The 26,489-nt window shown below is 45.0% G+C and overlaps 1 protein-coding gene across 2 annotated transcripts in view; it reads right to left on the bottom strand.

Moving 5' to 3' along the window:
- Positions 1–383: 383 nt before the first annotated feature.
- The window catches only part of adcyap1r1b (adenylate cyclase activating polypeptide 1b (pituitary) receptor type I), a 55,308-nt gene continuing 29,202 nt past the window's right edge, over positions 384–26,489 (bottom strand). The window contains exons 4-14 of one of the 2 annotated variants that reach the window (XM_029707866.1): positions 18,039–18,152; positions 17,291–17,400; positions 17,009–17,106; positions 14,487–14,619; positions 13,308–13,461; positions 13,037–13,097; positions 12,712–12,781; positions 12,449–12,540; positions 5,910–6,039; positions 5,525–5,566; positions 384–5,394 (exon numbers count right to left, since the gene is read on the bottom strand). In XM_029707866.1, the coding sequence (XP_029563726.1) occupies positions 4,792–5,394; positions 5,525–5,566; positions 5,910–6,039; positions 12,449–12,540; positions 12,712–12,781; positions 13,037–13,097; positions 13,308–13,461; positions 14,487–14,619; positions 17,009–17,106; positions 17,291–17,400; positions 18,039–18,152 (1,607 nt within the window). In that variant the 3' untranslated portion in view covers positions 384–4,791. The remainder of the gene's footprint in view (positions 5,395–5,524; positions 5,567–5,909; positions 6,040–12,448; positions 12,541–12,711; positions 12,782–13,036; positions 13,098–13,307; positions 13,462–14,486; positions 14,620–17,008; positions 17,107–17,290; positions 17,401–18,038; positions 18,153–26,489) is intronic. The other variant, XM_029707867.1, reaches the window with a different exon arrangement.

A 26,489-nucleotide genomic window follows, 5' to 3' on the forward strand; every position in this document is an offset into this window, starting at 1 on the left:
CTAGCCGAGAGACTGCTGAAGAAACTAAGTAAAATCTAGATTGGACTGCATTGCCTTTTCAGCGTCAGGTACAGTAATAATCTCACAAAACAATTGTAAACAGATTCAAAAGAAGAAAGAAAAATACAATTCATGCAGACATTGTAACACAATTATACATTGAACTCATGATACCCATTCATGAGTAAGTTGTCGTTGACATTTTCTGTACTACCGGCTGTTTAAAACTAGTGGCACTATCAATCCTCTCCCGAAATGAACCAAGGCATCTTCTCATCATAAGCAATGCTAAGATTTAAAGAGGTTTGGTGTGTAATGGTCGTAGTTGGCAAACCTTAGCATTGTTCATCCTTCTAAAATAACTTCTAAAATAGATGACCATCTTACATTAACGCATGTTTTATTTTTGGCATTTCATTCCTCGTAATTGAACTGTAGAAAATATACCTTTCACATAAATACTGGTTTTACCCATGTCATCTGTCTTCCTCAGAAGAATCCCACTGGGCACAGACGTCAATTCAACGTCTATTCCACTTTGGTTCAACATAATTTTATTGAAATTACATGGAAACAACATTGATTCAACCAGTGTGTGCCCAGTGGGAAGAATTCCTCAATCTCTAGTAACAGTGGTACATATAGCAAGGAGGAAGTGACAACATCATCTTCCTGTCACTCCACCAATCACAGCTTACACAGGAAAAGGTGGCCTGTGCCATTGGCTGACACATAGCTGTTGACGTCATATACGGTCATACAAAGCACTATGATGCTCTACTTCTGGTCGTGGTTGACTCTTATCTTCATATTTTAAGAGACATTGTTTCTACTGTTGGTCCAGTAATTATTTATTTTGCCATGATCCTGGCTTGAGTCTCCAGGCCTGAATAGTATCCCATGATGCAGTGTGTTAGCCTCCATTTTGTGTCCTTTCACTGTTATTATTTTACAGTAACCTCACATGATCATTCTCCCTCTACCATACACTTAGATAGACAACACTAGTGCCCAAAAGCCTTTTTTAGCATGGGAAGTGCCATTGGGGACTTTCACCATTTTTAAGTAGTCAACTGGGTGGAACTTCCTATGGGTTAAGAAAGGATCACATAATTCTATCCAGGTCATCAGGAGGGATCAGCCAATTAATTATTATTGTGAGCAAACATTCCATAACTGCAGGTGGCAGTAAATCGGCAACATTTATACCTGTTAAAATAATAGTCCAGATCACAGTATGCACCCTTTCAGTTTGTTTACCAACTCTTAGAAGTAGTACAATAATAAAGTGACTACTTCAAACTGGACATGGTCTCAATGGTGTTGCCTTTTCTCTCACAGATGCCATAGTGGGACAGATACAAAGATGCAATGTCTATCTAAATCTATGCTCTCTACAAACAGGCTCACACTTGCAACCTGATTGGTCAGCTGATAAATATTTACATTAGGTCAGTCTGTCTCGATTGGCCGGTTGGTTGCCTCTCCTGTACAGGACGTGTAAAGCTTAATTCGGAGTCAAACAGACTCAGTGACGCGATAGTCCGGCCACAGACTTAGTGACGTGATAGTCCGGCATCCCATTGTGACATACTGTAGCTACGTGGCTCTGAGACCACAATTCACTGGGGACGCACAGCACCTTGCCAAAATTCCCAACCAACGTGCTCTGCTGAGAATTCAAAAAGTATGAAAGCCAACGGTCCAATATTCTAGAACACTGCTGTGCGTACACATGCACATTTTGGACTCTGATAGAGGCTTTATGGTTTTGTTACTGCTCCGTAAGTGAGTTGCCATAACAACAACTATACCCAGAACAACAAAACAGTCTTAACTTGAGTCTGCAACAAGCTGAAAGACAGACTGAGGAAAGAGAGGAGGAGGAGTTGTTAAATACTTATTGTCATTCTTCGGACATGATGATATGATTGCAATGACCAGTGGTATTACATGGATGCTTCAGCAGCACTGAAGTGGTCCACCTCTTCTGCTCTACATGATACACCTAACGGGGGGAAGCTTTTTGACATAACACCATGATGATATGTACAGACCATTAACAATGCTTTTCCTTCATAGCCTTCTGCCTTCCTTGTAAAGATCCTTGTCTGATGGTTTCTGAATGGTGATTGACATTCACTGCTAGGCCACTACCATTGACGGTGGTTTGCTCCATGATGGAGACACTGTAGTTGTAACAGTTTAAAGGTGGATTCACCTACAACTGCTCGTGAACAGGTGCTGCTGGTGAGGTGTTAGGTTTTCTGTTCCTGTCTGGTAGAGTTGGGTTTTAATGTTGGGGTAGGTTAAGTCAGGGTTGGCTGGGTTAGTTTACATAGTGATAGGCTGGTTTGGATAGAAATAGGAGTCAGGTTAGTTTAGGTATGGATGAGTTGGATTGCTAAGGACTAAGTGTTGGGTTAGTTTGGATAGTGGTGGGTTGGGGTTTGGTTAGGAATAGGACTAGGTGTTGGGTTAGTTTGGGTATGGATGAGTTGGATTGCTAAGGACTAAGTGTTGGGTTAGTTTGGATAGTGGTGGGTTGGGGTTTGGTTAGGAATAGGACTAGGTGTTGGGTTAGTTTGGGTATGGATGAGTTGGATTGCTAAGGACTAGGTGTTGGGTTAGTTTGGATAGTGGTGGGTTGGGGTTTGGTTAGGAATAGGACTAGGTGTTGGGTTAGTTTGGGTATGGATGAGTTGGATTGCTAAGGACTAGGTGTTGGATTAGTTTGGATAGTGGTGGGTTGGGGTTTGGTTAGGAATATGACTAGGTGTTGGGTTTGGTTGGATATGGATGGGTTGGATTGGTTGTTGGCATGGGTTTGAATCAGGCCCACTCAACCTATATCTTTCACCACTAGCATCCTTTACCTGTTCAATAAAGTCAGAAAATACCTTCATATACAGACAAAAAAGGATAATTAGGTAGTTACAGGGTTGGCATAAACAGGACTAGGGTTAGGGATTGGGTTAGTTTGGATTCTAATGGGTTGGTTGTTTTGGATAGGGCTAGGAGTTGGGTTAGTTTGGATTGCATTGGGTTGGGTTAGTTTGGATAGGGCTTGGGTTGGGTTAGTTTGAATTGTATTGGGTTGGGTTAGTTTGGATAAGGCTAGGGCTTGGTTTAGTTTGGATTGTATTGGGTTGGTTGGTTTGGATAGGGTTAGGGGTTGGGTTGGTTTGGATAGGGTTAGGGGTTGGGTTAGTTTGGATAGGGCTAGGGGTTTGGTTAGTTTGGATAGGACTAGGGGTTTGGTTAGTTTGGATAGGGCTAGGGGTTGGGTTAGTTTGGATTGTATTGGGTTGGTTAGTTTGAATAGGGCAAGGGGTTGGGTTAGTTTGGATTGTATTGGGTTGGCTCATTTGAATAGGGTTAGGGGTTGGGCTAGTTTGGATTGTATTGGGTTGGTTCGTTTGAATAGGGTTAGGGGTTGGGTTAGTTTGGATAGGGCTAGGGGTTGGGTTAGTTTGGATAGGGCTAGGGGTTGGGTTAGTTTGGATTGTATTGGGTAGGTTAGTTTGGATAGGGCTTGGGTTGGGTTAGTTTGGATTGTATTGGGTAGGTTAGTTTGGATAGGGCTAGGGGTTGGGTTAGTTTGAATAGGGCTAGGGGTTGGGTTAGTTTGAATAGGGCTAGGGGTTGGGTTAGTTTGGATAGGGCTTGGGTTGGGTTAGTTTGAACTGTATTGGGTTGGGTTAGTTTGGATAGGGCTAGAGCTTGGGTTAGTTTGGATTTGTATTGGGTTGATTGGTTTGGATAGGGCTAGGGGTTGGGTTGGTTTGGATAGGGCTAGGGATTGGGTTAGTTTGGATATGACTAGGGGTTAGGTTAGTTTGGATTGTATTGGGTTGGTTAGCTTGGATAGGGTTAAGGGTTGAGTTAGTTTAGATAGGGCTCGGGTTAGTTTGGATAGGGAAAGGGGTTGGGTTAGTTTGGATTGTATTGGGTTGGCTCGTTTGAATAGGGTTAGGGGTTGGGTTAGTTTGGATTGTATTGGGTTGGTTCGTTTGGCTAGGGCTAGGGGTTGGATTAGTTTGGATAGGGCTATGGGTTGGGCTAGTTTGGATTGGATTGAGTTGGTTAGTTTGAATAGGGTTAGGGGTTGGGTTAGTTTGGATTGTATTGGGTTGGTTCATTTGAATAGGGTTAGAGGTTGGGTTAGTTTGGATTGTATTGGGTTGGTTCGTTTGGCTAGGGCTAGGGGTTGGATTAGTTTGGATAGGGCTATGGGTTGGGCAAGTTTGGATTGGATTGAGTTGGCTCGTTTGAATAGGGTTAGGGGTTGGGTTAGTTTGGATTGTATTGGGTTGGTTCATTTGAATAGGGTTAGAGGTTGGGTTAGTTTGGATTGTATTGGGTTGGTTCGTTTGGCTAGGGCTAGGGGTTGGATTAGTTTGGATAGGGCTATGGGTTGGGCTAGTTTGGATTGGATTGAGTTGGCTCGTTTGAATAGGGTTAGGGGTTGGGTTAGTTTGGATTGTATTGGGTTGGTTCATTTGAATAGGGTTAGGGGTTGGGTTAGTTTGGATTGTATTGGGTTGGTTCATTTGAATAGGGTTAGAGGTTGGGTTAGTTTGGATAGGGCTAGGGGTTGGGTTAGTTTGGATTGTATTGGGTAGGTTAGTTGAATAGGGCTAGGGGTTGGGTTAGTTTGAATAGGGCTAGGGGTTGGGTTAGTTTGGATTGGATTGGGTAGGTTAGTTTGAATAGGGCTTGGGGTTGGGTTAGTTTGGGTGTGATTGATTCGCCATGGCTTTATTAAGGTTGAGTTGTTGATCCAGTTCGTTATATGAAGGGCTCTGTTGGGCTTTTGGGTGCAGTGCAGTTAGGAGGGTCCGGGATGCGTTCTCCAGAGTCCAGGATCAGGGTTGTGTCAGGGTACGGGTTGGTTGTCTCTGGGTATGGGTTGGTAGTGTCTGGATATGGGTTGGGGAAAGGGTATGGGTTGGTGAGGCTGGTCACTGGTAGTGGTCTGTGGTTGGGTGTGGGTATAGGGGTGAGGTTTGGTGTAGGGGTGAGGTTGGGTGCAGGGGTGAGGTTGGTCATAGTATCAGGTCCAGTGTGGAAGTGGCTGATGGGTCTTGGTGTAGGGGTGATAGAAGTAGTAGTAGCAGTAGTAGTAGTAGTAGTGGTGGTGGTCTCTCCCTGGCTCTGGCCCTGGGCTTCACCGTTGAAGTTCAGGTGGCTTAGGTGGCTGGCGACTCGGCCTGTAGGCTGGACATGCGGATCTGAGAGCTGCTCTTGCTGAGGATGGAGAGCTGCGTTCCCCCGTTCACTCCACTGCTGGCCAACGAAGGGTGCCGGTGCTTCAGGTCCACAGCAAAGTACCTGTTCACCGTCCAGCTGCGCCATTTCCTCTTGATCTCTGACTGCACCTTCAGGGAGATACTTCACAAGGTCATTATTAATGGACCTCGCTGGAAAGACTCAGCATGCCTCTCTCTCTCGATCTCGATATAGAGATGCTGTACTTATCAGTGCCTAATGCAACAAGTGGTTGGTTTAAAAGAGAGCTTACCTCTCCATTCAGAAAACAGTAGAGAACAGCCACAACGAAGCCCTACATGGACACAAAGAACACAAGCAGAGAAAACTGTCTTTCAGGTATGCACAGGAATGTACATTGTCACACATCAGAAAGCACACATACATACACACACACACGCACGCACACACACACACTAACCCAAACTCTAAACCTAACCCCTAACCCTAAACCTAAAATATCCTAATTCCTTTTTAGCACCGGCCAAATGTCCTCACTTGTCCGAATTCCTCTTGGCTTACTATTCTTGTGAGGACTTCTGGTCCTCACAAGTATAGTAAAACAAAAACACAGACTGACACACACACACACACACACACACACACACACACACACACACACACACACACACACACACCTGGAAGGAGCCTAAGCCTAGCTCAAACACCAGCCTCTCCCTCTTGCTGACGTCTTCGGGTGAGAAGGCAAACACAGTGTAGTGGATCCCAAACAGAGGGATCAAGAGCAGGGTGGAACGTGCCAGACGCCTGCCAATCAAACAACACAACACATATTACAGTGGAACAACATACGCATGACGTCATCAACAGTGGGTCAATAGATTCAAACATCATCAAAAGTGGACCTATATATGCATGACATCATCAACAGTGGACCAACATACTCATGACTAGGAATTAACATGGGTAACCGGGATCCCGGGACTGTCCCGGGAACATTCTTCACATTTCCCCCAAAATGTTTATGACAAGACCCGGGAAATTACAACATTTTCCCCCAATGTGGCACTAATGCAGGCCCTACAGTTAACCCTCAACAACAACTGCTCCCCAGGTGCCGATGACGTGGACATCGATTAAGGCAGAGTGGTTGAGTTCAGAGGGGTTGTGTTAAATGAGGAACACACATTTCGGTTGACGGCATTCAGTTGTACAACTGACTAGGTATCCTTTCCCTTTCATGTGCAGCATCAGATTAGCAAAACATTTAATAGCACACTATCCAAACAGGTTATACTATGGAAGGAAGCCTTTAGCCTAGATTATGTACTTCACACAGTCGTCATCAATTCAAAGCGCACGTATGATTGACACTGCCGGGCTGCACACACAACCCGGATCTAGTTAATACACCCTACAGGAAACCCCTACAGTAGACTACAGGCTATAAAAAAAGTATGGCACTTTGAGCTGTCATTGTGAATCTTCAGACAGTCACACATTTGATAGGCCTATGCACAATTCACTACATAGGCATCTCTGTCACAGACATGAAGTCTGTTAACAATTCAGAGGCATGAGGGAAAATTCTAGCCTAGGCTATTTTCCTATCCAGTCCCAATCCCAGTGAAACCCAAAATCCTGTCTCACATGACAATTCCTAATATTATTCTGTAATCCATAAATTGCATAATCAAAGCATGTCTCTTGCCAATGCATGTCAAAATAGCGATATAACATTTAGGGATGCACGATTTATCTGTGAACATATCGGAATCGGCTGATATTAGCTAAAAATGCCAACATCGGTATCAGCCAGATGTGTAGTTTAACGCCAATGTGAAAAACCAATGTCAAAGCTGACGTGCATACCTATATAAGTAGGGACATGACGTAATGACGTCACATAGAATTTTGCGCTACACGTGCAACACAGCATTCCTAACCTAGCCCACAATGTCTGCTGTGTGGATCGAGCAGTCAACAAGTTGAGCAGTCATTTGAAAGAGCAAGAAAATTTCAGCGAGACAAGTCAAAGGCAAAATTCAATAACGCCAATGTAATAGAATTCATTGCCCTTGACAATCAACCGTTCTCTGTCATGGGTGATGTTGGTTTCGTGACTGGATTCGAGCACCAGTACACACTAACGTTACCAAGTGCGCTATTGTTCAGATGTTGCCCTACTGGAGCTACACAGTAATAGCTTCACTGCTATTAGCTTCACGACATTCTATGGAACGCCGTTTTGGTCTTTGCATGTCAAAAAAGATACACATCAAATAACAGTATTTGACAATAACACAATTTCACTCGTTAAATAAGCATTTAATTTGACCCGTCAAATAACACAGTTCTATTATAGAATGTTGTGTGTTCTGAATTTGCACGTGCAAGCCAAGTGCCACCACAACTGGTGAAAGAGTTGTGGTCAGATGAGACCAAAATGGAGCTCTTTGGCATCAACTCAACTCGCCGTGTTTGGAGGAGGAGGAATGCTGCCTATGACCCCAAGAACACCATCTCCACCGTCAAACATGGAGGTGGAAACATTATGCTTTGGGGGTGTTTTTCTGCTAAGGGGACAGCACAACGTCACTGCATCATTTGACGGGGCCATGTACTGGCAAATCTTGGGTGAGAACCTCCTTCCCTCAGCCAGGGCATTGAAAATGGGTCGTGGATGGGTATTGCAGCATGACAATGACCAAAAACACACGTCCAAGGCAACAAAGGAGTGGCTCAAGAAGAAGCACATTAAGGTCCTGGAGTGGCCTAGCCAGTCTCCAGACCTTAATCCAATAGAAAATCTGTGGAGGGAGCTGAAGGTTCGAGTTGCCAAACGTCAGCCTCGAAACCTTAAGTTTAGGATAGGGGGCAGTATTTTCACGGCCGGATAAAAAATGTACCCGATTTAATCTGGTTATTACTCCTGCCCAGAAACTAGAATATGCATATAATTATTTGATTTGGATAGAAAACACCCTAACGTTTCTAAAACTGTTTGAATAGTGTCTGTGAGTATAACAGAACTCATATGGCAGGCCAAAACCTGAGAAGATTGCATGCAGGAAGTGCCCTGTCTCACAATTTGTTGTCCTTCTAGGGCATCTCTATCAAAAATACAGCATCTCTGCTGTAACGTGACATTTTCTAAGGCTTCCATTGGCTCTAAGAAGGCGCCAGAAAGTGGAATGAGAGCTCTGCAGTCTCTGGGAGAAAAACAGCAGGAGTGTTTGTGAGTGGTCAGGCAGGGAACACTGACACTGGAGCGCGCGTGCACGAGAGGACTCCATTTTTTTCTTTCTCTCTTTGAACGAATACAACGTCGCCCGGTTGGAATATTATCGCTATTTTACGAGAAAAATCGCAAAAAAATGTATTTTAAACAGCGTTTGACATACTTCGAAGTACGGTAATGGAATATTTAGAATTTTTTTGTCACGAAATGCACCCGCGCGTCACCCTTCGGATACTGACCTCAATGCACGAACAAAACTGAGCTATTTCAATATAACTATGGATTATTTCGAACCAAAACAACATTTGTTGTTGAAGTAGAAGTCCTGGGAGTGCATTCTGATGAAGAACAGCAAAGGTAATCCAATTTTTCTAATAGTAAATCTGAGTTTGGTGAGGGCCAAACTTGGTGGGTGTCAAATTAGCTAGCCGTGATGGCCGGGCTATCTATTCAGAATATTGCAAAATGTGCTTTCGCCAAAAAGCTATTTTAAAATCTGACACCGCGATTGCGTAAAGGAGTTCTGTATCTATAATTCTTAAAATAATTGTTATGTATTTTGTGAACGTTAATCGTGAGTAATTTAGTAAATTCACCGGAAGTTTGCGGTGGGTATGCTAGTTCTGAACATCACATGCTAATGTAAAAAGCTGTTTTTTGATATAAATATGAACTTGATTGAACAAAACATGCATGTATTGTATAACATAATGTCCTAGGAGTGTCATCTGATGAAGATCATCAAAGGTTAGTGCTGCATTTAGCTGTGGTTTTGGTTTTTGTGACATATATGCATGCTTTGAAAATGGCTGTGTGATTATTTTTGGCAGGGTACTCTCCTGACATAATCTAATGTTTTGCTTTCGTTGTAAAGCCTTTTTGTGGACAGTGTGGTTAGATTAACGAGAGTCTTGTCTTTAAAATGGTGTAAAATAGTCATATGTTTGAGAAATTGAAGTTATAGCATTTATGAGGTATTTGTATTTCGCGCCACACGATTCCACTGGCTGTTGACTAGGTGGGACGCAAACGTGGCTTGATGTTGTTTTCCTTGAAGTGGGCGAAAAAGGTGTTCAACTTATCTGGGAGCTAGGCGTCAGTGTCTATATACCCCCTGTATAAATGCTCGTTATTGTTATTTTTATTGTGTAATTCTTTTTTTTTTTTACTTTAGTTTGTTTAGTAAATTTTTTATTAACTCTATTTCTTGAATTGCATTGTTGGTTAAGGGCTTGTAAGCATTTCACGGTAAGGTCTACACCTGTTGTATTCAGCGCATGTGAAACATACCATTTTATTTGATACATGGCTGGCTTTCCCTTTATAATCTGTGATCGTCTGGAGTCCCTACCACATACGTCTCGTGTCTGAGTCGTTGAATTGTGACTCCACTTTGTCCCTGTACAGTAGTTTTGCCTCTTTTATTGCCTTATGGAGGTCGTAGCGGGTCTGTTTGTTCACATCCATGTTCCCAGTCACCTTGCCATGGTTAAATACAATGGTTTGCGCTTTCAGTTTTACGCGAATGCTGCCATCTATCCACGGTTTTTGGTTTGGATAAATTCTAATCATCACATTGGGAACCACATTCTCTATACACTTCCTGATGAGTGTATACTGTATGTCGATTCTATTCTCAGAGCCGACCCTGAACATTTCCCAGTGGAGGGCGTGTACTCTGGTCCACCCATATCATATGTATAAACTGTATTTTATACCATTTATTGCACCTTGCCTTTGCCGCTTGGCCATCGCTCATCCATATACTTACATGTACATATTCTCATTGACCCCTTTAGATTTGTGTGTATTAGGTAGTTGTTGGGGAATTGTTAGATATTACTGCACTGTCGGAACTAGAAGCACAAGAATTTCGCTACACTCACATTAACATCTGCTAACCATGTGTATGTGACCAATAAAATGTGATTTGATAACATACTCATGACATTATCAACAGTGGACCAACATACTCATGACATCATCAATAGAGGTGTCACGCTCGTCGTACGAACTGGAAGCATACTCGTACCAACGTGCAGCGTGATCTGGATTCCACATATTTTATTTAAGTGAAACGCACAAAACAATAAAGAAATAACGATACGTGAAGCTCTAGCAGTGCTCATAGGCAACTACACAGAAACAAGATCCCACAAAACACAGTGGGGAAATGGCTGCCTAAATATGATCCCCAATCAGAGACAACTATAAACAGCTGCCTCTGATTGGGAACCATACCAGGCCAACATAGAAACAGAACAACCTAGATACCCACCCTAGTCACACCCCGACCTAACCAACATAGAGAAAAACAGGGCGTGACAGAACCCCCCCCCCCCCCCCAAAGGTGCGTACTCCGGCCGCAAAACCAGACTCTATAGGGGAGGGTCCGGGTGGGCATCTAGCGTCGGTGGCGGCTCCGGTGTGGGGCGAAGTACCCACTCTGCTCGTGGATCCGACAGCATCAGTGGCGGCTCTGGTGCAGGACTTTGCCACCGCCCAGACCATGGGTCCGGCCATGGAGCTGGGTAGAACGCCGTGCCCGGACTGGGCCTCGGCGCAGAGGAAGGCTCCGGCCATGGAGCTGAGTTGGCCGCTGTGCCTGGACTGGGCACCGGCGCAGAAAAAGGCTCCGGCCTTGGAGCGGGACTGGACGCCGTGCCTGGACATCGGCGCAGAAGAAGACTCTGGCCTTGGAGCTGGACTGGACGCCGTGCCCGGACTGGGCATCGGCGCAGGGGAAGGCTCCGGCCATGGAGCTGAGTTGGCCGCCGTGCCTGGACTGGGCACCGGCGCAGAGGAAGGCTCCGGCCTTGTAGCGGGACTGGATGCCATGCCTGGACTGGACATCGGCGCAGAGGAAGGCTCCTGCCATGGAGCGGGACTGGACGCCGTGCCTGTACTAGGCACCAGCGCAGCAGAAGGCTCCGGCCTTGGAGCTGGACTGGACACCGTGCCTGGACTAGGCACTGGCGCAGAGGAGGGCTCCGCCCTGTGGACCGTCGTAGGAGGTTCCGGACTGTGGACCATCGCAGGAGGTTCAGGACTGTGGACCGTCGCAGGAGGTTCCGGACTGTGGATCGTCGCAGGAGGTTCTGGACTATGAACCGTCGCAGGAGGTCCCGGACTGTGAACCGTCGCCGGAAGCTCTGGACTGTGAACCATCGCCGGAAGCTCCACCTCTCTCTGGAATCTTTCATCGAGTTCCTCCTTCGACTCCCTGACGGTCTCTAGCTCATTCCTCGGCTCCGCTAACCACCCCTTGTGCCCCCCCCCCAAAACAAATTCGGGCAGTCTTTTGGGCTGTCCTTGTGGCCGCGAACCCCGGCGTCATCGCTGTCCTCCCTTCTCTCCCTGCGTCTGCTTCCACGGAAGGCTTTCGTGTCCAGACATGATCTCCTCCCAAGTTCAGGATATTTTCTCCTCGATCTCCTCGTAAGTCCAGGATTCCATCTCCTCCTGGGCACGCTGCTTGGTCCTGTTGTGGTGGGATCTTCTGTCACGCTCGTCGTACGAACTGGAAGCATACTCGGACCAACGTGCAGCGTGATCTGGGTTCCACATATTTTATTTAAGTGAAACGCACAAAACAATAAAGAAAAAACGATACGTGAAGCTCAAGCAGTGCTCATAGGCAACTACACAGAAACAAGATCCCACAAAACACAGTGGGGAAATGGCTGCCTAAATATGATCCCCAATCAGAGACAACTATAAACAGCTGCCTCTGATTGGGAACCATACCAGGCCAACATAGAAACAGAACAACCTAGATACCCACCCTAGTCACACCCCGACCTAACCAACATAGAGAAAAACAGGCTCTCTATGGTCAGGGCGTGACAAGAGGACCAACATACAGAACCAACTGGTATATAGAATAGCCAAAAACATATGCCATGATGAACAATAGAAAGAGCCACTACTGTAGTAGATACAATTTCACACACAAGCACACTTCTTGTGACTTACAGGTAAATACTGGATTCGTTCCCACCGATGTCTGGAGACTGCAGTTTCTGGACAAGGATGATTATGATGCCGATGAAGAGGACAAAGTTGATCTGTAGAAAAAGAAGATGTGTATTTACAGGACAAATGCATATATTCACTCATCTGTCTTAGCTATTGAACAGCTATTAATTTGACTGAATTAGTTCTTTTTAAATATTATAATTTATCAACATTTGTAGTAATCAATAAGTGATTGAATTGATAATTGATTAGTGCCTCACCATGATAGAGGCCAGCACAGGTCCCTTAATCACCCACCAGATACCAGCATTATCATTCATATCCCAACACCTGGAGACAGAGAGGGAGGGAGAGAGGGAGGGAAGAGGGAGGGAGGGAAGGCGAGAGGGAACGAGGGAGGTAAGGAGGGAGGGATGGATGGAGAAAGGGAGGGCAATAGGGAAGAAGGGAGGGAGATAAAGAGGGAGGGAGGGGAAAGGGCCAAATACAGAAATATTGAAGAATCATGTACATTTACTATTGTCATCATTACAATCATTACCTTCATAATATAGTCAATTGAGTGTGATGGTAGTGGTAACTCACCCTATGTCATCAAAGTGCAGCCTGAGTACTGCCCATATCACCACACATATAGTGGGGGTCCCTGAATACACAAAAAACACGCACATAAACACGCACACATACACACACACACACACACACACACACACACACACACACACACACACACACACACACACACACACACACACACACACACACACACACACACACACACACACACACGTTATCCTGTTTCACTTGATGAATTCAGTTTGATTAGATAAACAGTACATGATGATTGTTGTCTCACCCCAGCCAATGATGGTATACCAGTAGAAGTATCTTCTCTCAGGGAAGAATGTCTCTACTAGCAGAGTGAAGAGGTACAGGCCCTCAATGAACAGCCAGAAGTAGTTAGATAGGACACAGTAGTGGAAGAACACCATCACCACCTTACACTCCACCTACAGGGAAAGAGAGAGAGTGAGACAGAGAGAGAGAGAGACATAGACAGAGAGAGCGAGAGAGAGAGAGAGAGAGAGAGAGACATTGACAGAGAGAGAGAGACAGACAGACAGAGAGAGGGAGAGAAACAGACAGACAGAGAGACAGAGAGAGAGCGATATAGACAGAGAGAGAGACAGACAGAGAGAGAGAGACAGACAGAGAGAGAGAGGGAGACACAGACAGACAGACAGACAGACAGACAGACAGAGACAGACAGACAGACAGACAGACAGACAGACAGACAGACAGACAGACAGACAGACAGACAGACAGACAGACAGACAGACAGACAGACAGACAGACAGACAGACAGACAGACAGACAGACAGAGAGAGAAACAGACATACAGAGAGACATAGACAGAGACAGACAGAGAGAGAAACAGACATACAGAGAGACAGAGAGACATAGACAGAGAGAGACAGAGAGAGAGCGAGAGAGACAGACAGAGAGACAGAGACAGAGAGAGAGAGAGAGAGAGAGAGAGAGAGAGAGAGAGAAAGACGGACAGGTGGTTCAGGATTCAGGTGTGTGAGTGTGTGTACAGTATGTCTTTGTCTGTGTGTGACTAACGGTAGTAACGTTACCTTTGATATCGGAGCTCTGAGGCAGGTGTCGAAATCACTAAGCAGTTTACTTCGAAGCAGTGTGCCGATGCTTGTATCACTTCATCAGGAGTATGTGATCAATGGCGGCCAAAGCTTCATTTTGTCGAACAACCACCTGATTGGTTTGGTATTGGTTTCGGTAGAAGACAAAAAGGCTACCCTGCCCACGTGCTACGGCATATGCGACATCATCTATAATAATTTGGCTGCTCTAAATTCTTTTGACCAGTAGGGGCCACAAGTGTACGATGTGTTGATCAAAGCCTCGAGTAATGAACCTATTTTCGACACAATTGGCTAGAAATGCTCAATGCTTCAGGAAGCTTAGTTTCCCCATCACGAACTAACAGAGTGTGTGTGGTACGCCTACTCACAGTGTGTAAGAAGCAGTGGTTGCTGTCCTCCTCTGCGTACAGAACCCCGTCCTTGATGAAGACAGAGATGGCTCTCAGAATGAACGACACAAACAGGTTCATGTGGATGAAGTTCCTGGTGCAATGCAGCTTCCTGTGAACACAGCAAATCACAGCTCAGACAACAACATCCACAGCCAATCACAGCTCAGACAACAACATCCACAAAACCTGGGTCAACCAATCTCTAAACAAGCTATCCCACCTACTGTATAGCCTGTTACACTAAAGCACCATGTCTTGACTTTTATATTATCTTGTCTTATATTATCTATGTCATCTTCTACGTTCTGTTATTAATTTACATAATAATAATAATAATCTTACAAGCCATCTAGTCCTTCTGTATGTAAAATAATTACAAGAAAGCTCCCCGAACATCTCTGTGTTTCTCTTGTTCTAGCTAGAAAAGCAGGTACCTATATGACATTTGCGTGAAGAGAAGATGGAGAAAAAGAGGGTGGAGGTCGGGCTGCCTTCTGAGAATTCGTAGGCGAGCGAGTAAAACCCCACTGCCATACTTTATATCGGCAAATATGCAATCATTGGAAAAGAAAATCGCTGACCTACGAGCAAGATGAAACTACCAATGGGAAATTAAAAACTGTAATATCTTATGTTTCACCGATTCGTGGCTGAACGACGACATGAACATCATACAGCTGGCGGGTTTTACACTGTATCGGCAGGATAGAACAGCAGCCTCTGGTAAGACAAGGGGTGACGGTCTATGTATACTTGTAAACAAAAGCTGGTGCACGATATCTAAGGAAGTCTCGAGGTTTTGCTCACCTGAGGTAGAGTATCTCATGATAAGCTGTAGACCACACTATCTACTTAGAGAGTTTTCATCTGTATTTTTCGTAGCTGTCTATTTACCACCACAGACCGATGCTGGCACTAAGACCGCACTCAATGAGCTGTATACCGCCATAAGCAAATAGGAAAAGGCTCATCCAGGTGGCGCTCCTAGTGGCCGAGGACTTTAATGCAGGGAAATTAAATGAGTTTTACCAAATTTCCACCAGCATGTTAAATGTGCAACCAGAGGGAAAAAACTCTAGACCACCTTTACTCCACACACAGAGACGTGTACAAAGCTCTCCCTCGCCCTCCATTTGGCAAATCTGACCATAATTCTATCCTCCTGATTCCATGCTTACAAGCAAAAATTAAAGCAGGAAGCTCAGTGACTCGGTCAATAGAAAAGTGATCAGATGAAGCAGATGCTAAGCTACAGGACTGTTTTGCTAGCACAGAATGGAATATGTTCCGGGATTCTTCTGATGGCATTTAGGTGTACACCACATCTGTCACTGGCTTCATCAGTAAGTGCTTCAATGACGTCGTCCCCACAATGACTGTACGTACATACCCCAACTAGAAGCCATGGATTACAGGCAACATCTACACTGAGCTAAAGGGTAGAGCTGCCGCTTTCAAGGAGTGGGACTCTAACCCGGAAGCTTATAAGAAATCCCGCTATGCCCTCCGACGAACCATCAAACAGGCAAAGCATCAATACAGGACTAACTAAGATCGAATCATACTACACCGGCTCCGACGCTCGTCGGATGTGGCAGGGCTTGAAAACTATTACAGACTACAAAGGGAGACACAGCCGAGAGCTGCCCAGTGACACGAGCCTACCAGACGAGCTAAATTACTTCTATGCACGCTTCAAGGCAAGTAACACTGAAACATGCATGAGAGCATCAGCTGTTCCGAACGACTGTGTGATCACGCTCTCCGCAGCCGATGTGAGTAAGACCTTTAAACAGGTCAACATTCACAGACGGATTCCCAGGACGTGTAATCCGAGCATGCGCTGACCAACTGGCAAGTGTCTTCACTGACATTTTCAACCTCAGTCTGTAATACGTAATATGTTTCAAGCAGACCACCATCGTCTCTGTGCTCAGGAACACTAAGGTAACCTGCCTAAATGACTACCGACCCGTAGCACTCATGTCTGTAGCCAAGAAGTGCTTTGAAAGTCTGGTCATAGCTCACATCATCACCATTATCCCAGAAACCCTAGACCCACTCCAATTTGCATAGCGCCCTAACAGATCCACAGATCATGCAATCTCTATTGCACTCTACACTGCCCTTTCCCACCTGGACAAAAGGAACACCTATGTGAGAATGCTATTCATTGACTACAGCTCAGCGTTCAACACCATAGTGCCCTCGAAGCTCATCACTAAGCTAAGGACCCTGGGACTGAACACCTCCCTCTGCAACTGGATCCTGGACTTCCTGACGGGTTCTTATTTTTTTAAGGTATTTTTTGTTTTAGTTATTTTTTAAAACTGCATTGTTGGTTAGGGCTTGTAAGTAAGCATTTCACCGTAAGGTCTACACCTGTTGTAAGGTCTACACAGGTCTACACCGTAAGGTCTACACATGTGACAAATACAATTTGATTTGATTTGATCTGAGTGGGACTTTGGATTTTGACCTCTGGTGACCTTTCTCACCTGAACCTGCAAAGGATGACCATGGCTGTACAGAGAGAAACCAGAGAGGTGCTGTACCCCACCGTGTACAGAGCCTTCACCGACACGTAGTACATGTCCTGCAGTAAACAACAACAGTAAATAAAGAACACATATTTTTCAGGGATATTAGCACAGACTGATGCATATACCCATATGTTTGGCATGCCCATAAAGAGTTGGCAAGAGAGCAGAAACAGACTGGCATCCAGGCTAAGGATTATGGGCGATGAGAGTGAGGGTAAGACAGTGTGGGGTGCTCACCGGATGCTCGTGGGTTCCGTTGGGTTCGTCGAACATGCAGGCATCCACATAGTGAGGGAAGGTCTCAGACCAGCCGTCCTCCGTACAGTTACGACTCACCTTCCCTAGCTCTACACACATTATAAACAATGTCAGTGGTTAGCACATACAGTAGATTCAACATTTCTAAACATATTCTATTCTTATTTACAATAAAAGTGACTCCAAAATGACACAATACATTATTTACCATTAATTTGTATTGGGCACAAAGTAATATGAAACACAACCAAAACAAACAGCAAAGGCATCCAACAAATTTGTAGTCACAAGCTCCATGTAGTCATTTTGTGCTATAAATAAGGGACCAAATACTTAACTTTTGACTACTTTAATACAAACATAAGTGAATTAGTCCCAATACTTTTGGTCCCCTAAAATGGGGGACTATGTACATAAAGTGCTGTAATTTCTAAATGGTTCACCCAATATGGATGAAAGTACCCTCAAATTAAAGCTGACAGGCTGCACTTTAACGTCATAGTCATTACATCATTTTGAATCCATAGTACTGGAGTACAGAGACAAAAATAATAATAATTGTCACTGTCCCAGTACTTTTGGAGCTCACTGTATTTATCAGATGAAAAGACAAGAGGTACAAATCAATGTTAGTTACAATAGATGTACAATGTAGATGTTAACATAAAACAAATAGACAGAGTCACGCCCAAAGTCTCGAGATGATTGACAGCTGTCAGTCACTGACCATCGTCCTCCTCGCTCATGAACTGGATGAAGAGCTCTGGACAGCTGACCACGACCACCTCTCCCACCCGGGCAGGCTGCCAACACGTCAGGTTATCCCACAACCATGGGCACCCTGGGGGCACAACACAACACAGAGATGCTGAGTACCATGATTCCGTAAAAAGAGCACAACACAACATTCTTAGACCTTCTTCTGTGGTTGATGGAAAAACACCTTTGAAAGACAAAGATCTGATGTTATAGATTAGAAACAGGTATTGAACTGAAACCTGAGTTAACTCTGTGGCCAGTGTAAATATTGTGGAAGTACCGATGTTACAATGGGGTATCCGTGGGATAGCACAACCTCAACGCTAAGGATCATCCCTTTTTCGGCAAGGCCACATCTGGCCAGCAGATGGGACTAGAGGCCAAGAAAGATACAACTGCTCAGTTTGTATAATGCAAAAAATGGTAAATGGGTGTTTTCTGGTACTGCTCTAGTGTCTGTCTGCATCCCAAATTGCACTCTATTCCCTTTGTAATGAACTACTTCTGACCAGAGCCTCTATCTCTAGGATGGTGTGTAGAGTGATGAGGTTTGTCAGGCTTGTCTGGAGGGCTGTGAGGAATACAAAAACCCTCAGTATGTCATAGATGGTAGTGTGTGTGTGTGTGTGTGTGTGTGTGTGTGTGTGTGTGTGTGTGTGTGTGTGTGTGTGTGTGTGTGTGTGTGTGTGTGTGTGTGTGTGTGTGTACGTGTGTGCATGTGTGTGAGTAGCTGTGTGCCAGTCTAATAACACTGACGGTGACTTTGCCAGACTCCCAGTCATTGATATTCACAACCATAGAGACCTCCCTCTTTCTATCACCCTCCCTCCCTCCATCTCCCATACTCCCTCTATCCCTCCCTTCCTCCCTCTTTCACTCTCCCTCTATCTCTCTCTTTCTTTCCACCTGTCTCCCTCTCAATCTATGCCTCTCTTTCTTTCCACCTGTCTCCCTCTCAATCTATGCCTCTCTTTCTTTCCACCTCTCTCTCCCTCTGTCCCTCTCTTTCTTTCCCCCTCTCTCTCCCTCTCCCTCATCCCTCTCTTTCTTTCCCCCTCCCTCTCCCTCTCTCTCCCTATCCCTCTCTCCTTCTATCTCTCTCACTCTTTCCCTGTATGAGGAGTGTAAGGTGATGATGGTGCTCTTCCACTACTGTGTCCTGTCTAACTACTTCTGGCTGTAACTACTTCTGGTTGTTCCCATACTCCCTCCCTCTGTCTCTCTCCCTCTGTCTCTCTCCCTCTATCCTTCCCTCTGTACCTCTCCCACTCTCCCTCTCTTTCTCGCTCGCTCTCTCTCTCTCCCAGTTAAATATTCATATGGTCACAGTCATGCTCAGGTCACATAAGAAGAGAGACAACATTGAGTTCTTCTTTCTCTTTCCTCTTTCCCTCTCTTCCTTTATGTAGAGAAAAGGGGTCAGTGTGTTTGGCCTTGTTTTAATTCCAGCAGCATCGAGCCACAGTGAAAATAACATCAGAGAGATGCAACTAAGGTCTGAGAAACTGCATCTCTACTGAGACAGAGAGAGAGAGAGAAAGAGACAGAGGGAGAGAAAGAAAAAGAGAAAGACAGGGAGAGAACGAAAAAGAGACAGAGAGAAGGAGAGAGAGAGGCAGACAGAGACAGTGAGAGAGAGAGAGAGGCAGACAGAGACAGAGACAGTGAGAGAGAGAGAGAGAGAGAGAGAGAGAGAGAGAGAGAGAGAGAGAGAGAGAGAGAGAGAGAGAGAGAGAGAGAGAGGGGCATGGCATGGAATGGCACAGTGCTATATTAGCACACTACCCCTCTGTCAAGGGGGGGTGTTAACGAGGAGTGGAAACTCAGGATACTAGACAACGAGGACTCTGTGTCAGCTAATATAAATCTCTATAAGTCTGGAATAGTATTGGTACAGGTACAAACAGTTTCAGCTGGACTTTCACCTAATCAAAGAATTAGCCCAGCAGGAGAAGCTCTCCCTTGAGAAAGATACCCCCACTCCGAGTGGGTCAGACCAGACCTCTTCATTATATAACCCCACAGAGGAGCAACCCCAAGTGGAAAATCAAACTCTCAGCACAGAGTACTACTCCCTCATTGAAATGAAGGATACATTCACCCAGCTGGAGGTAAGGCAGGTGGAGCTGGAACAGCAGGTGATTACACTCCAGTCAGCACAGACCCAGACAACAGTCCAGCACAACAACACCCCCTTAACCAGACCCGGAGAGCTGTAGGTGGAGAGAGACATATCTGCACTCTGGACTGTGGTGAGACAACTTCAACAGGAGAAAAAGCAGGAGCAGGAGAAGAACAGAGCACCAGAGGAGAGGATCAGACTGCTGGAGGAGAGGTTGAGGGGGATGGCATGTGACAGAGAACAACCCACTAGAGAGGTGGCCACCCCCGCAGAGAAGCCAGCAGAACAGCCCACCTCAGCTCCCGACAAAAGTCTCGACACCACAGCAGAACAGTCCACATCAGACCCTGACCATAGCGTTGACATCACAGCAGAACAGACAAATGAAGAACCCCAAGCCCAGGGGATCTCACCCCCTCTGAGCAACCCCCTTGTCAGCCACCCTGATAGCCCTCCTGACAACCCCCCCACACACACTGAGGACATACACAAGACACAGATTATACTCCTTATGGACTCAAACAGGAAATATATACACAGTGTTTCTAAACTCTGGTGTCCAAACACCCAGTGCACCCTAGACCTTCTGTCTGAGGACCAACTAGGTTCACATAGCCACATAATAATACACACAGGCACAAACAACCTGAGAACACAGCAGGAAAGGGTGGCCTCAGCACTGAAGGGAGTGATTGAAAAAGATTCTTCTACTTTCCCCAACGCTCAAGTGGTTATATCCCCCCTGCTACCATGAAAATACTTCCACCCTGCTACCATACAGCGGGTAAAAGCAAGTATTTCCTGTGACTGTGCCTCAAAACCAAATGTTTTCTTGGCCCACCACTCCACCCTGGACTTGAACAGCCTCTATGACCAGGTCCACCTATACAAGGCAGCAGTGCCCACCTTCGCCTGGACTCGGGACTCAAACGCAGCCCCAAAACTTCACACAGGAGCAACAGATCAATAGACACCCCGCCCAGACCAGCGAGACACTCTCCCAGACCTCCTGCAGGACCCCCCCCCCCTCCCCTGCCCTGGACCTACACATAGAGGACCCATGCCGAGAGGACCTACATCCAGACCACAACACCACCAGCCACATACACACCCCCACCCCAACCAATCAACACCGCCCCAAGTCAACCATGCCCACACCCCATTTAGGCCCCCTCAGATCAGACCTATGCCCCTCCTGCCCAACCCATGCACCCCACCCCTGCAAAGAGGGCCTCAACATGGAAGTCACACATATGCCCAGGCCATGAGCGGGCAAACAGGCCCAACCCCCACTCTTACACTAGCTCAAGCCAATGCCATGTACCAGATGCTCAGCAAGCTCTGCTCACACTTACTGGCCTGAGGCCAAACCACACGACCAACAACATTGGACACTTTATGGAACACAAAGCCTTCACTATCTCATCCCGGAATATCCAAGGCCTGAGGTCATCTGAAATCGGAAATACAGACATTGTCATCCTACAAGAAACCTGGTATAGAGGAGATGGACCCACTGGTTGCCCTCTAGGTTACAGAGAGCTGGTAGTCCCATCCACCAAACTACCAGGTGTGAAACAGGGAAGGGACTCAGGGGGTATGCTAATTTGGTATAGAGCAGACCTAACTCAGTCCATTAAATGAATCAAAACAGGAACATTTTACATTTATTTAACTCGCAAGTCAGTTAAGAACAAATTCTTATTTACAATGACAGCCTAGGAACAGTGGGTTAACTGCCTTGTTCAGGGGCAAAACAATAGATTTTTACCTTGTCAGCTCAGGGATTCAATCTAGCAACCTTTTGGTTGCTGGCCCAACTCTCTAACCACTAGGCTGCCTGCCTGCCCTGGCTAGAAGTTCAAAAGGAAATTATCTTAACAGAGAAAAATGTCCTCCTGTGTGCTACCTATATCCCCCCACTAGAATCCCCATACTTTAATGAAGACAGCTTCTCCATCCTGGAGGGGGAAATCAATCATTTTAAGACCCAGGGACATGTACTAGTCTGTGGCGACCTAAATGCCAGAACCGGACAAGAACCTGACACCCTCAGCACACAGGGGAACAAACACCTGCCTGGAGGTGACCTCATTCCCCCTCCCATATGCCCCCCTAGGCACAACTATGACAACATAACCAACAAAAACAGGTCACAACTCCTGCAGCTCTGTCGCATGCTGGGTACATACATAGTCAATGATAGGCTTCGAGGGGACTCCTGTGGTAGGTACACCTATAGCTCATCTCTTGGCAGTAGTACTGTAGACTACTTTATCACTGACCTCAACCCAGAGTCTCTCAGAGTGTTCACAGTCAGCTCACTGAAACCCCTATCAGACCGCAGCAAAATCAGTCTACTTGAACAGAGCAATACTCAATCATGAGGCATCAAAGCCAAAGGAACTGAGTAATATCAAGAAATGCTATAGATGGAAAGATTGTAGTTTGGAAACCTACCAAAAAACAATTAGGCAACAACAAATTCCACCCCTTTTAGACAACTTCCTGGACAAAACGTTCCACTGTAATAGTGAAGGTGTAAACTTGGCAGTAGAAAATCTTAACAGTATATTTGACCTATCAGTTTCCCTATCAAAACTAAAAATCTCAAATAGAAAACCGAAGAAAATGAACAACAATGACAAATGGTTTGATGAAGAATGCAAAAGTCTAAGAAATAAATTGAGAAACCTGTCCAACCAAAAACATAGAGACCCGGAAAACCTGAGTCTACGCCTTCACTATGGTGAATCACTAAAACAATACAGAAAAACACTATGGAAAAAGAAGGAACAGCACATCAGAAATCAGCTCAATGTAATTGAAGAATCCTTAGACTCTAACCACTTCTGGGGAAATTGGAACACACTAAACAAACAACAACACGAAGAATTATATATCCAAGATGTAGATGTATGGATAAACCACTTCTCCAATCTTTTTGGCTCTATAACAATGAACAAACAGCAAAAACATATACATCATTAAATAGAAATCTTAGAATTAACTATTAAAGGCTACCAGAACACAGTGGATTCTCCAATTACATTGAATGAACTACAGGACAAAATAAAAACCCTTCAACCCAAAATGTCCTGTGATGTTGATGGTATCCTCAATGAAATTATCAAATATACAGACAACAAATTCCAATTGGCTATACTAAAACTCTTTAACATCATCCTTAGCTCTGGCATCTTACCCAATATTTGGAACAAAGGACTGATCACCCCAATCCACAAAAGTGGAGACAAATTTGACCCCAATAACTACCGTGGGATATGCGTCAACAGCAACCTTGGGAAAATCCTCTGCATTATCATTAACAGCAGACTCGTACATTTCCTCAGTGAAAACAATGTACTGAGCAAATGTCAAATTGGCTTTTTACCAAATTATCATCCGACAATTCACATATTCACCCTGCACACACTAATTGAAAAACAAACAAACCAAAACAAAGGCAAAGTCTACTCATGCTTTGTTGATTTCAAAAAAGCCTTCAACTCAATTTGGCATGAGAGTCTGCTATACAAATTGACGGAAAGTGGTGTTCGGAGAAAAACATACGTCATTATAAAATCCATGTACACAAACAACAAGTGTGCGGTTAAAATAGGTAAAAAAAACACATTTCTTCCCACAGGGCCGTGGGGTGAGATAGGGATGCAGCTTAAGCCCCACCCTCTTCAATATATATATCAACGAATTGGCGAGGGCACTAGAAAAGTCTGCAGCACCCGGCCTCACCCTACTAGAATCTGAAGTCAAATGTCTACTGTTTGCTAATGATCTGGTGCTTCTGTCACCAACCAAGAAGAGCCTACAACAGCACCTACATCTTCTGCACAGATTCTGCCAGACCTGGGCCCTGACAGTAAATCTCAGTAAGACCAAAATAATGGTGTTCCAAAAAAGGTCCAGTCGCCAGGACCACAAATACAAATTCCATCTAGACACCGATGCTCTAGAGCACACAAAAAAATGATACATACCTTGGCCTAAACATCAGCGCCACAGGTAACTTCCACAAATCTGTGAACGATCTGAGAGACAAGGCAAGAAGGGCATTCTATGCCATCAAAAGGAACATAATTCGACATACCAATTAGGATCTGACTAAAAATACTTGAATCAGTTATAGAACCCATTGCACTTTATGGTTGTGAGGTCTGGGGTCCGCTCACCAACCAAGAATTCACAAAAGAGCCATTCAATTCTACAACCACCTAAAAGGAAGCGATTCCCAAACCTTCCATAACAAAGCCATCACCTACAGAGAAATGAACCTGTAGAAGAGTCCCCTAAGCAAGCTGGTCCTGGGGCTTTGTTCACAAACACACCCCACAGAGCCCCAGGACAGCAACTCAATTAGACCCACCCGAGTCATGAGAAAACAAAAAGATAATTACTTGACACATTGGAAATATTTTTTTTTAAACTCTGCAAACTAGAATGCTATTTGGCCCTAAACAGAGAGTACACAGTGGCAGAATACCTGACCACTGTGACTGACCCAAACTTAAGGAAAGCTTTGACTATGTACAGACTCAGTGAGCATAGCCTTGCTATTGAGAAAGGCCGCCATAGGCAGACCTGGCTCTCAAGAGAAGACAGGCTATGTGCACACTGCCCACAAAATGAGGTGGAAACTGAGCTGCACTTCCTAACCTCCTGCCCAATGTATGACCATATTAGAGACACATATTTCCCTCAGATTACACAGATCCACAAAGAATTCGAAAACAAACCCGATTTTTTATCAACTTCCATATCTACTGGGTAAAAAACCACAGCGTGCCATCACAGCAGCAAGATTTGTGACCTGTTACCACAAGAAAAGGTCAACCAGTGAAGAACAAACACCATTGTAAATACAACCCATATTTATGCTTATTTATTTTCCATGTTGTACTCTAACCATTTGTACATCGTTACAACACTGTATATAGACATAATATGACATTTGTAATGTCTTCATTCTTTTGGAACTTCTGTGAGTGTAATGTTTACTGTTCATTTTTATTGTTTATTTCACTTTTGTATATTATCTACTTCACTTGCTTTGGCAATGTAAACATATGTTTCCCATGCCAATAAAGCCCCTTGAATTGAATTGAGAGAGAGAGACTCTGACAGAGATATTCAGTCTGACAGCCTAGCATCTGCTCTCCATGGTTTATCTCTGCTTCAGCTCAAACAACATCAGTATCAAGGACCAGCCCTACAACTAGCCACTTCCGTAACATTCCCCTAATGATCTTCTCCTAACAACATAACATCATTTTACATTACATAATATAACATAACATTATCTTTAAAATGTGGCTACAAGACACCCCCCTAACACTTCCATTCTGTTCAAGAGACAGACAGTGTTATATAGCACAGCCATATTTATCCTGCGAATCAATCTGTCATATGTGTGTCTATCGCCAATCTCTCTGCTGGTTTAGCTCCTCAACCAAGCCTCCCTCCTTCTATTTCACCCTCCCTCCCTCTCCCATACTCCCTCTATTCCTCCCTTCCTCCCTCTCTCACTCTCTCTTTATCCCTTCCTCTCTCTCTCTCCCTCTATCTCCAATCTCTCTGCTGGTTTAGCTTGAGTGCTCTTCAACCAAGCCTCCATCTTCACTGTCTGGACACACACACACACACACACACGCTCTCATTCCCCCAACAACACCCTCTCCACACACACACATCCTCCGTCCTCGCTCCCCCAACTGCTTTCTACAAATTTGTTTTGACAGCTGGTGTGTTCATACTCTCAGAACAAACCACACAGGAGAGGTTTTCTCTGTGAAATAACTCAGGGGAGGCAGCATGTATACTGTATGTAGTAACATCCTCAGCTGTACTGAGCTCTGTGTTACAGGGTCCGTCGGGGAGAGGAGGGGAAGTCTGTGGGGCCTGGAGACTGTCTCAATGTACTGTGTGTAGAAGCAGCCTGATCTGTACTAGCTTTACTGGGTTGTCACAGGTTCTGTCGGGAAGAAGGGAGGAGGGTTGTGGGGCTGAGGGGCTTCGAGACTCTACGGTTTAATGTAATCTTCTCTTCACACATCATCTATCTTTCCTGTCACAGAGAGACGGCTGTCACTCACTGGCTGTCAGATCACATTATAGAATCAACACAGGATCGCTTTATGTTTTTTATTTGTTCTTACGTTCTCTATTTCTTCCTCTCTTTGTCTCACTTTCTCTTTCACTTCCTCTCTACCAAGGCAGAACAACAACAGCACCGATTATGACTTAAATGATTCTTGGTCAAGACTCATACGTACAATGCTT

The sequence above is a fragment of the Salmo trutta genome, chromosome 22 (genome assembly GCF_901001165.1).
Source record: "Salmo trutta chromosome 22, fSalTru1.1, whole genome shotgun sequence".
Lineage (NCBI taxonomy): Eukaryota > Metazoa > Chordata > Actinopteri > Salmoniformes > Salmonidae > Salmo > Salmo trutta.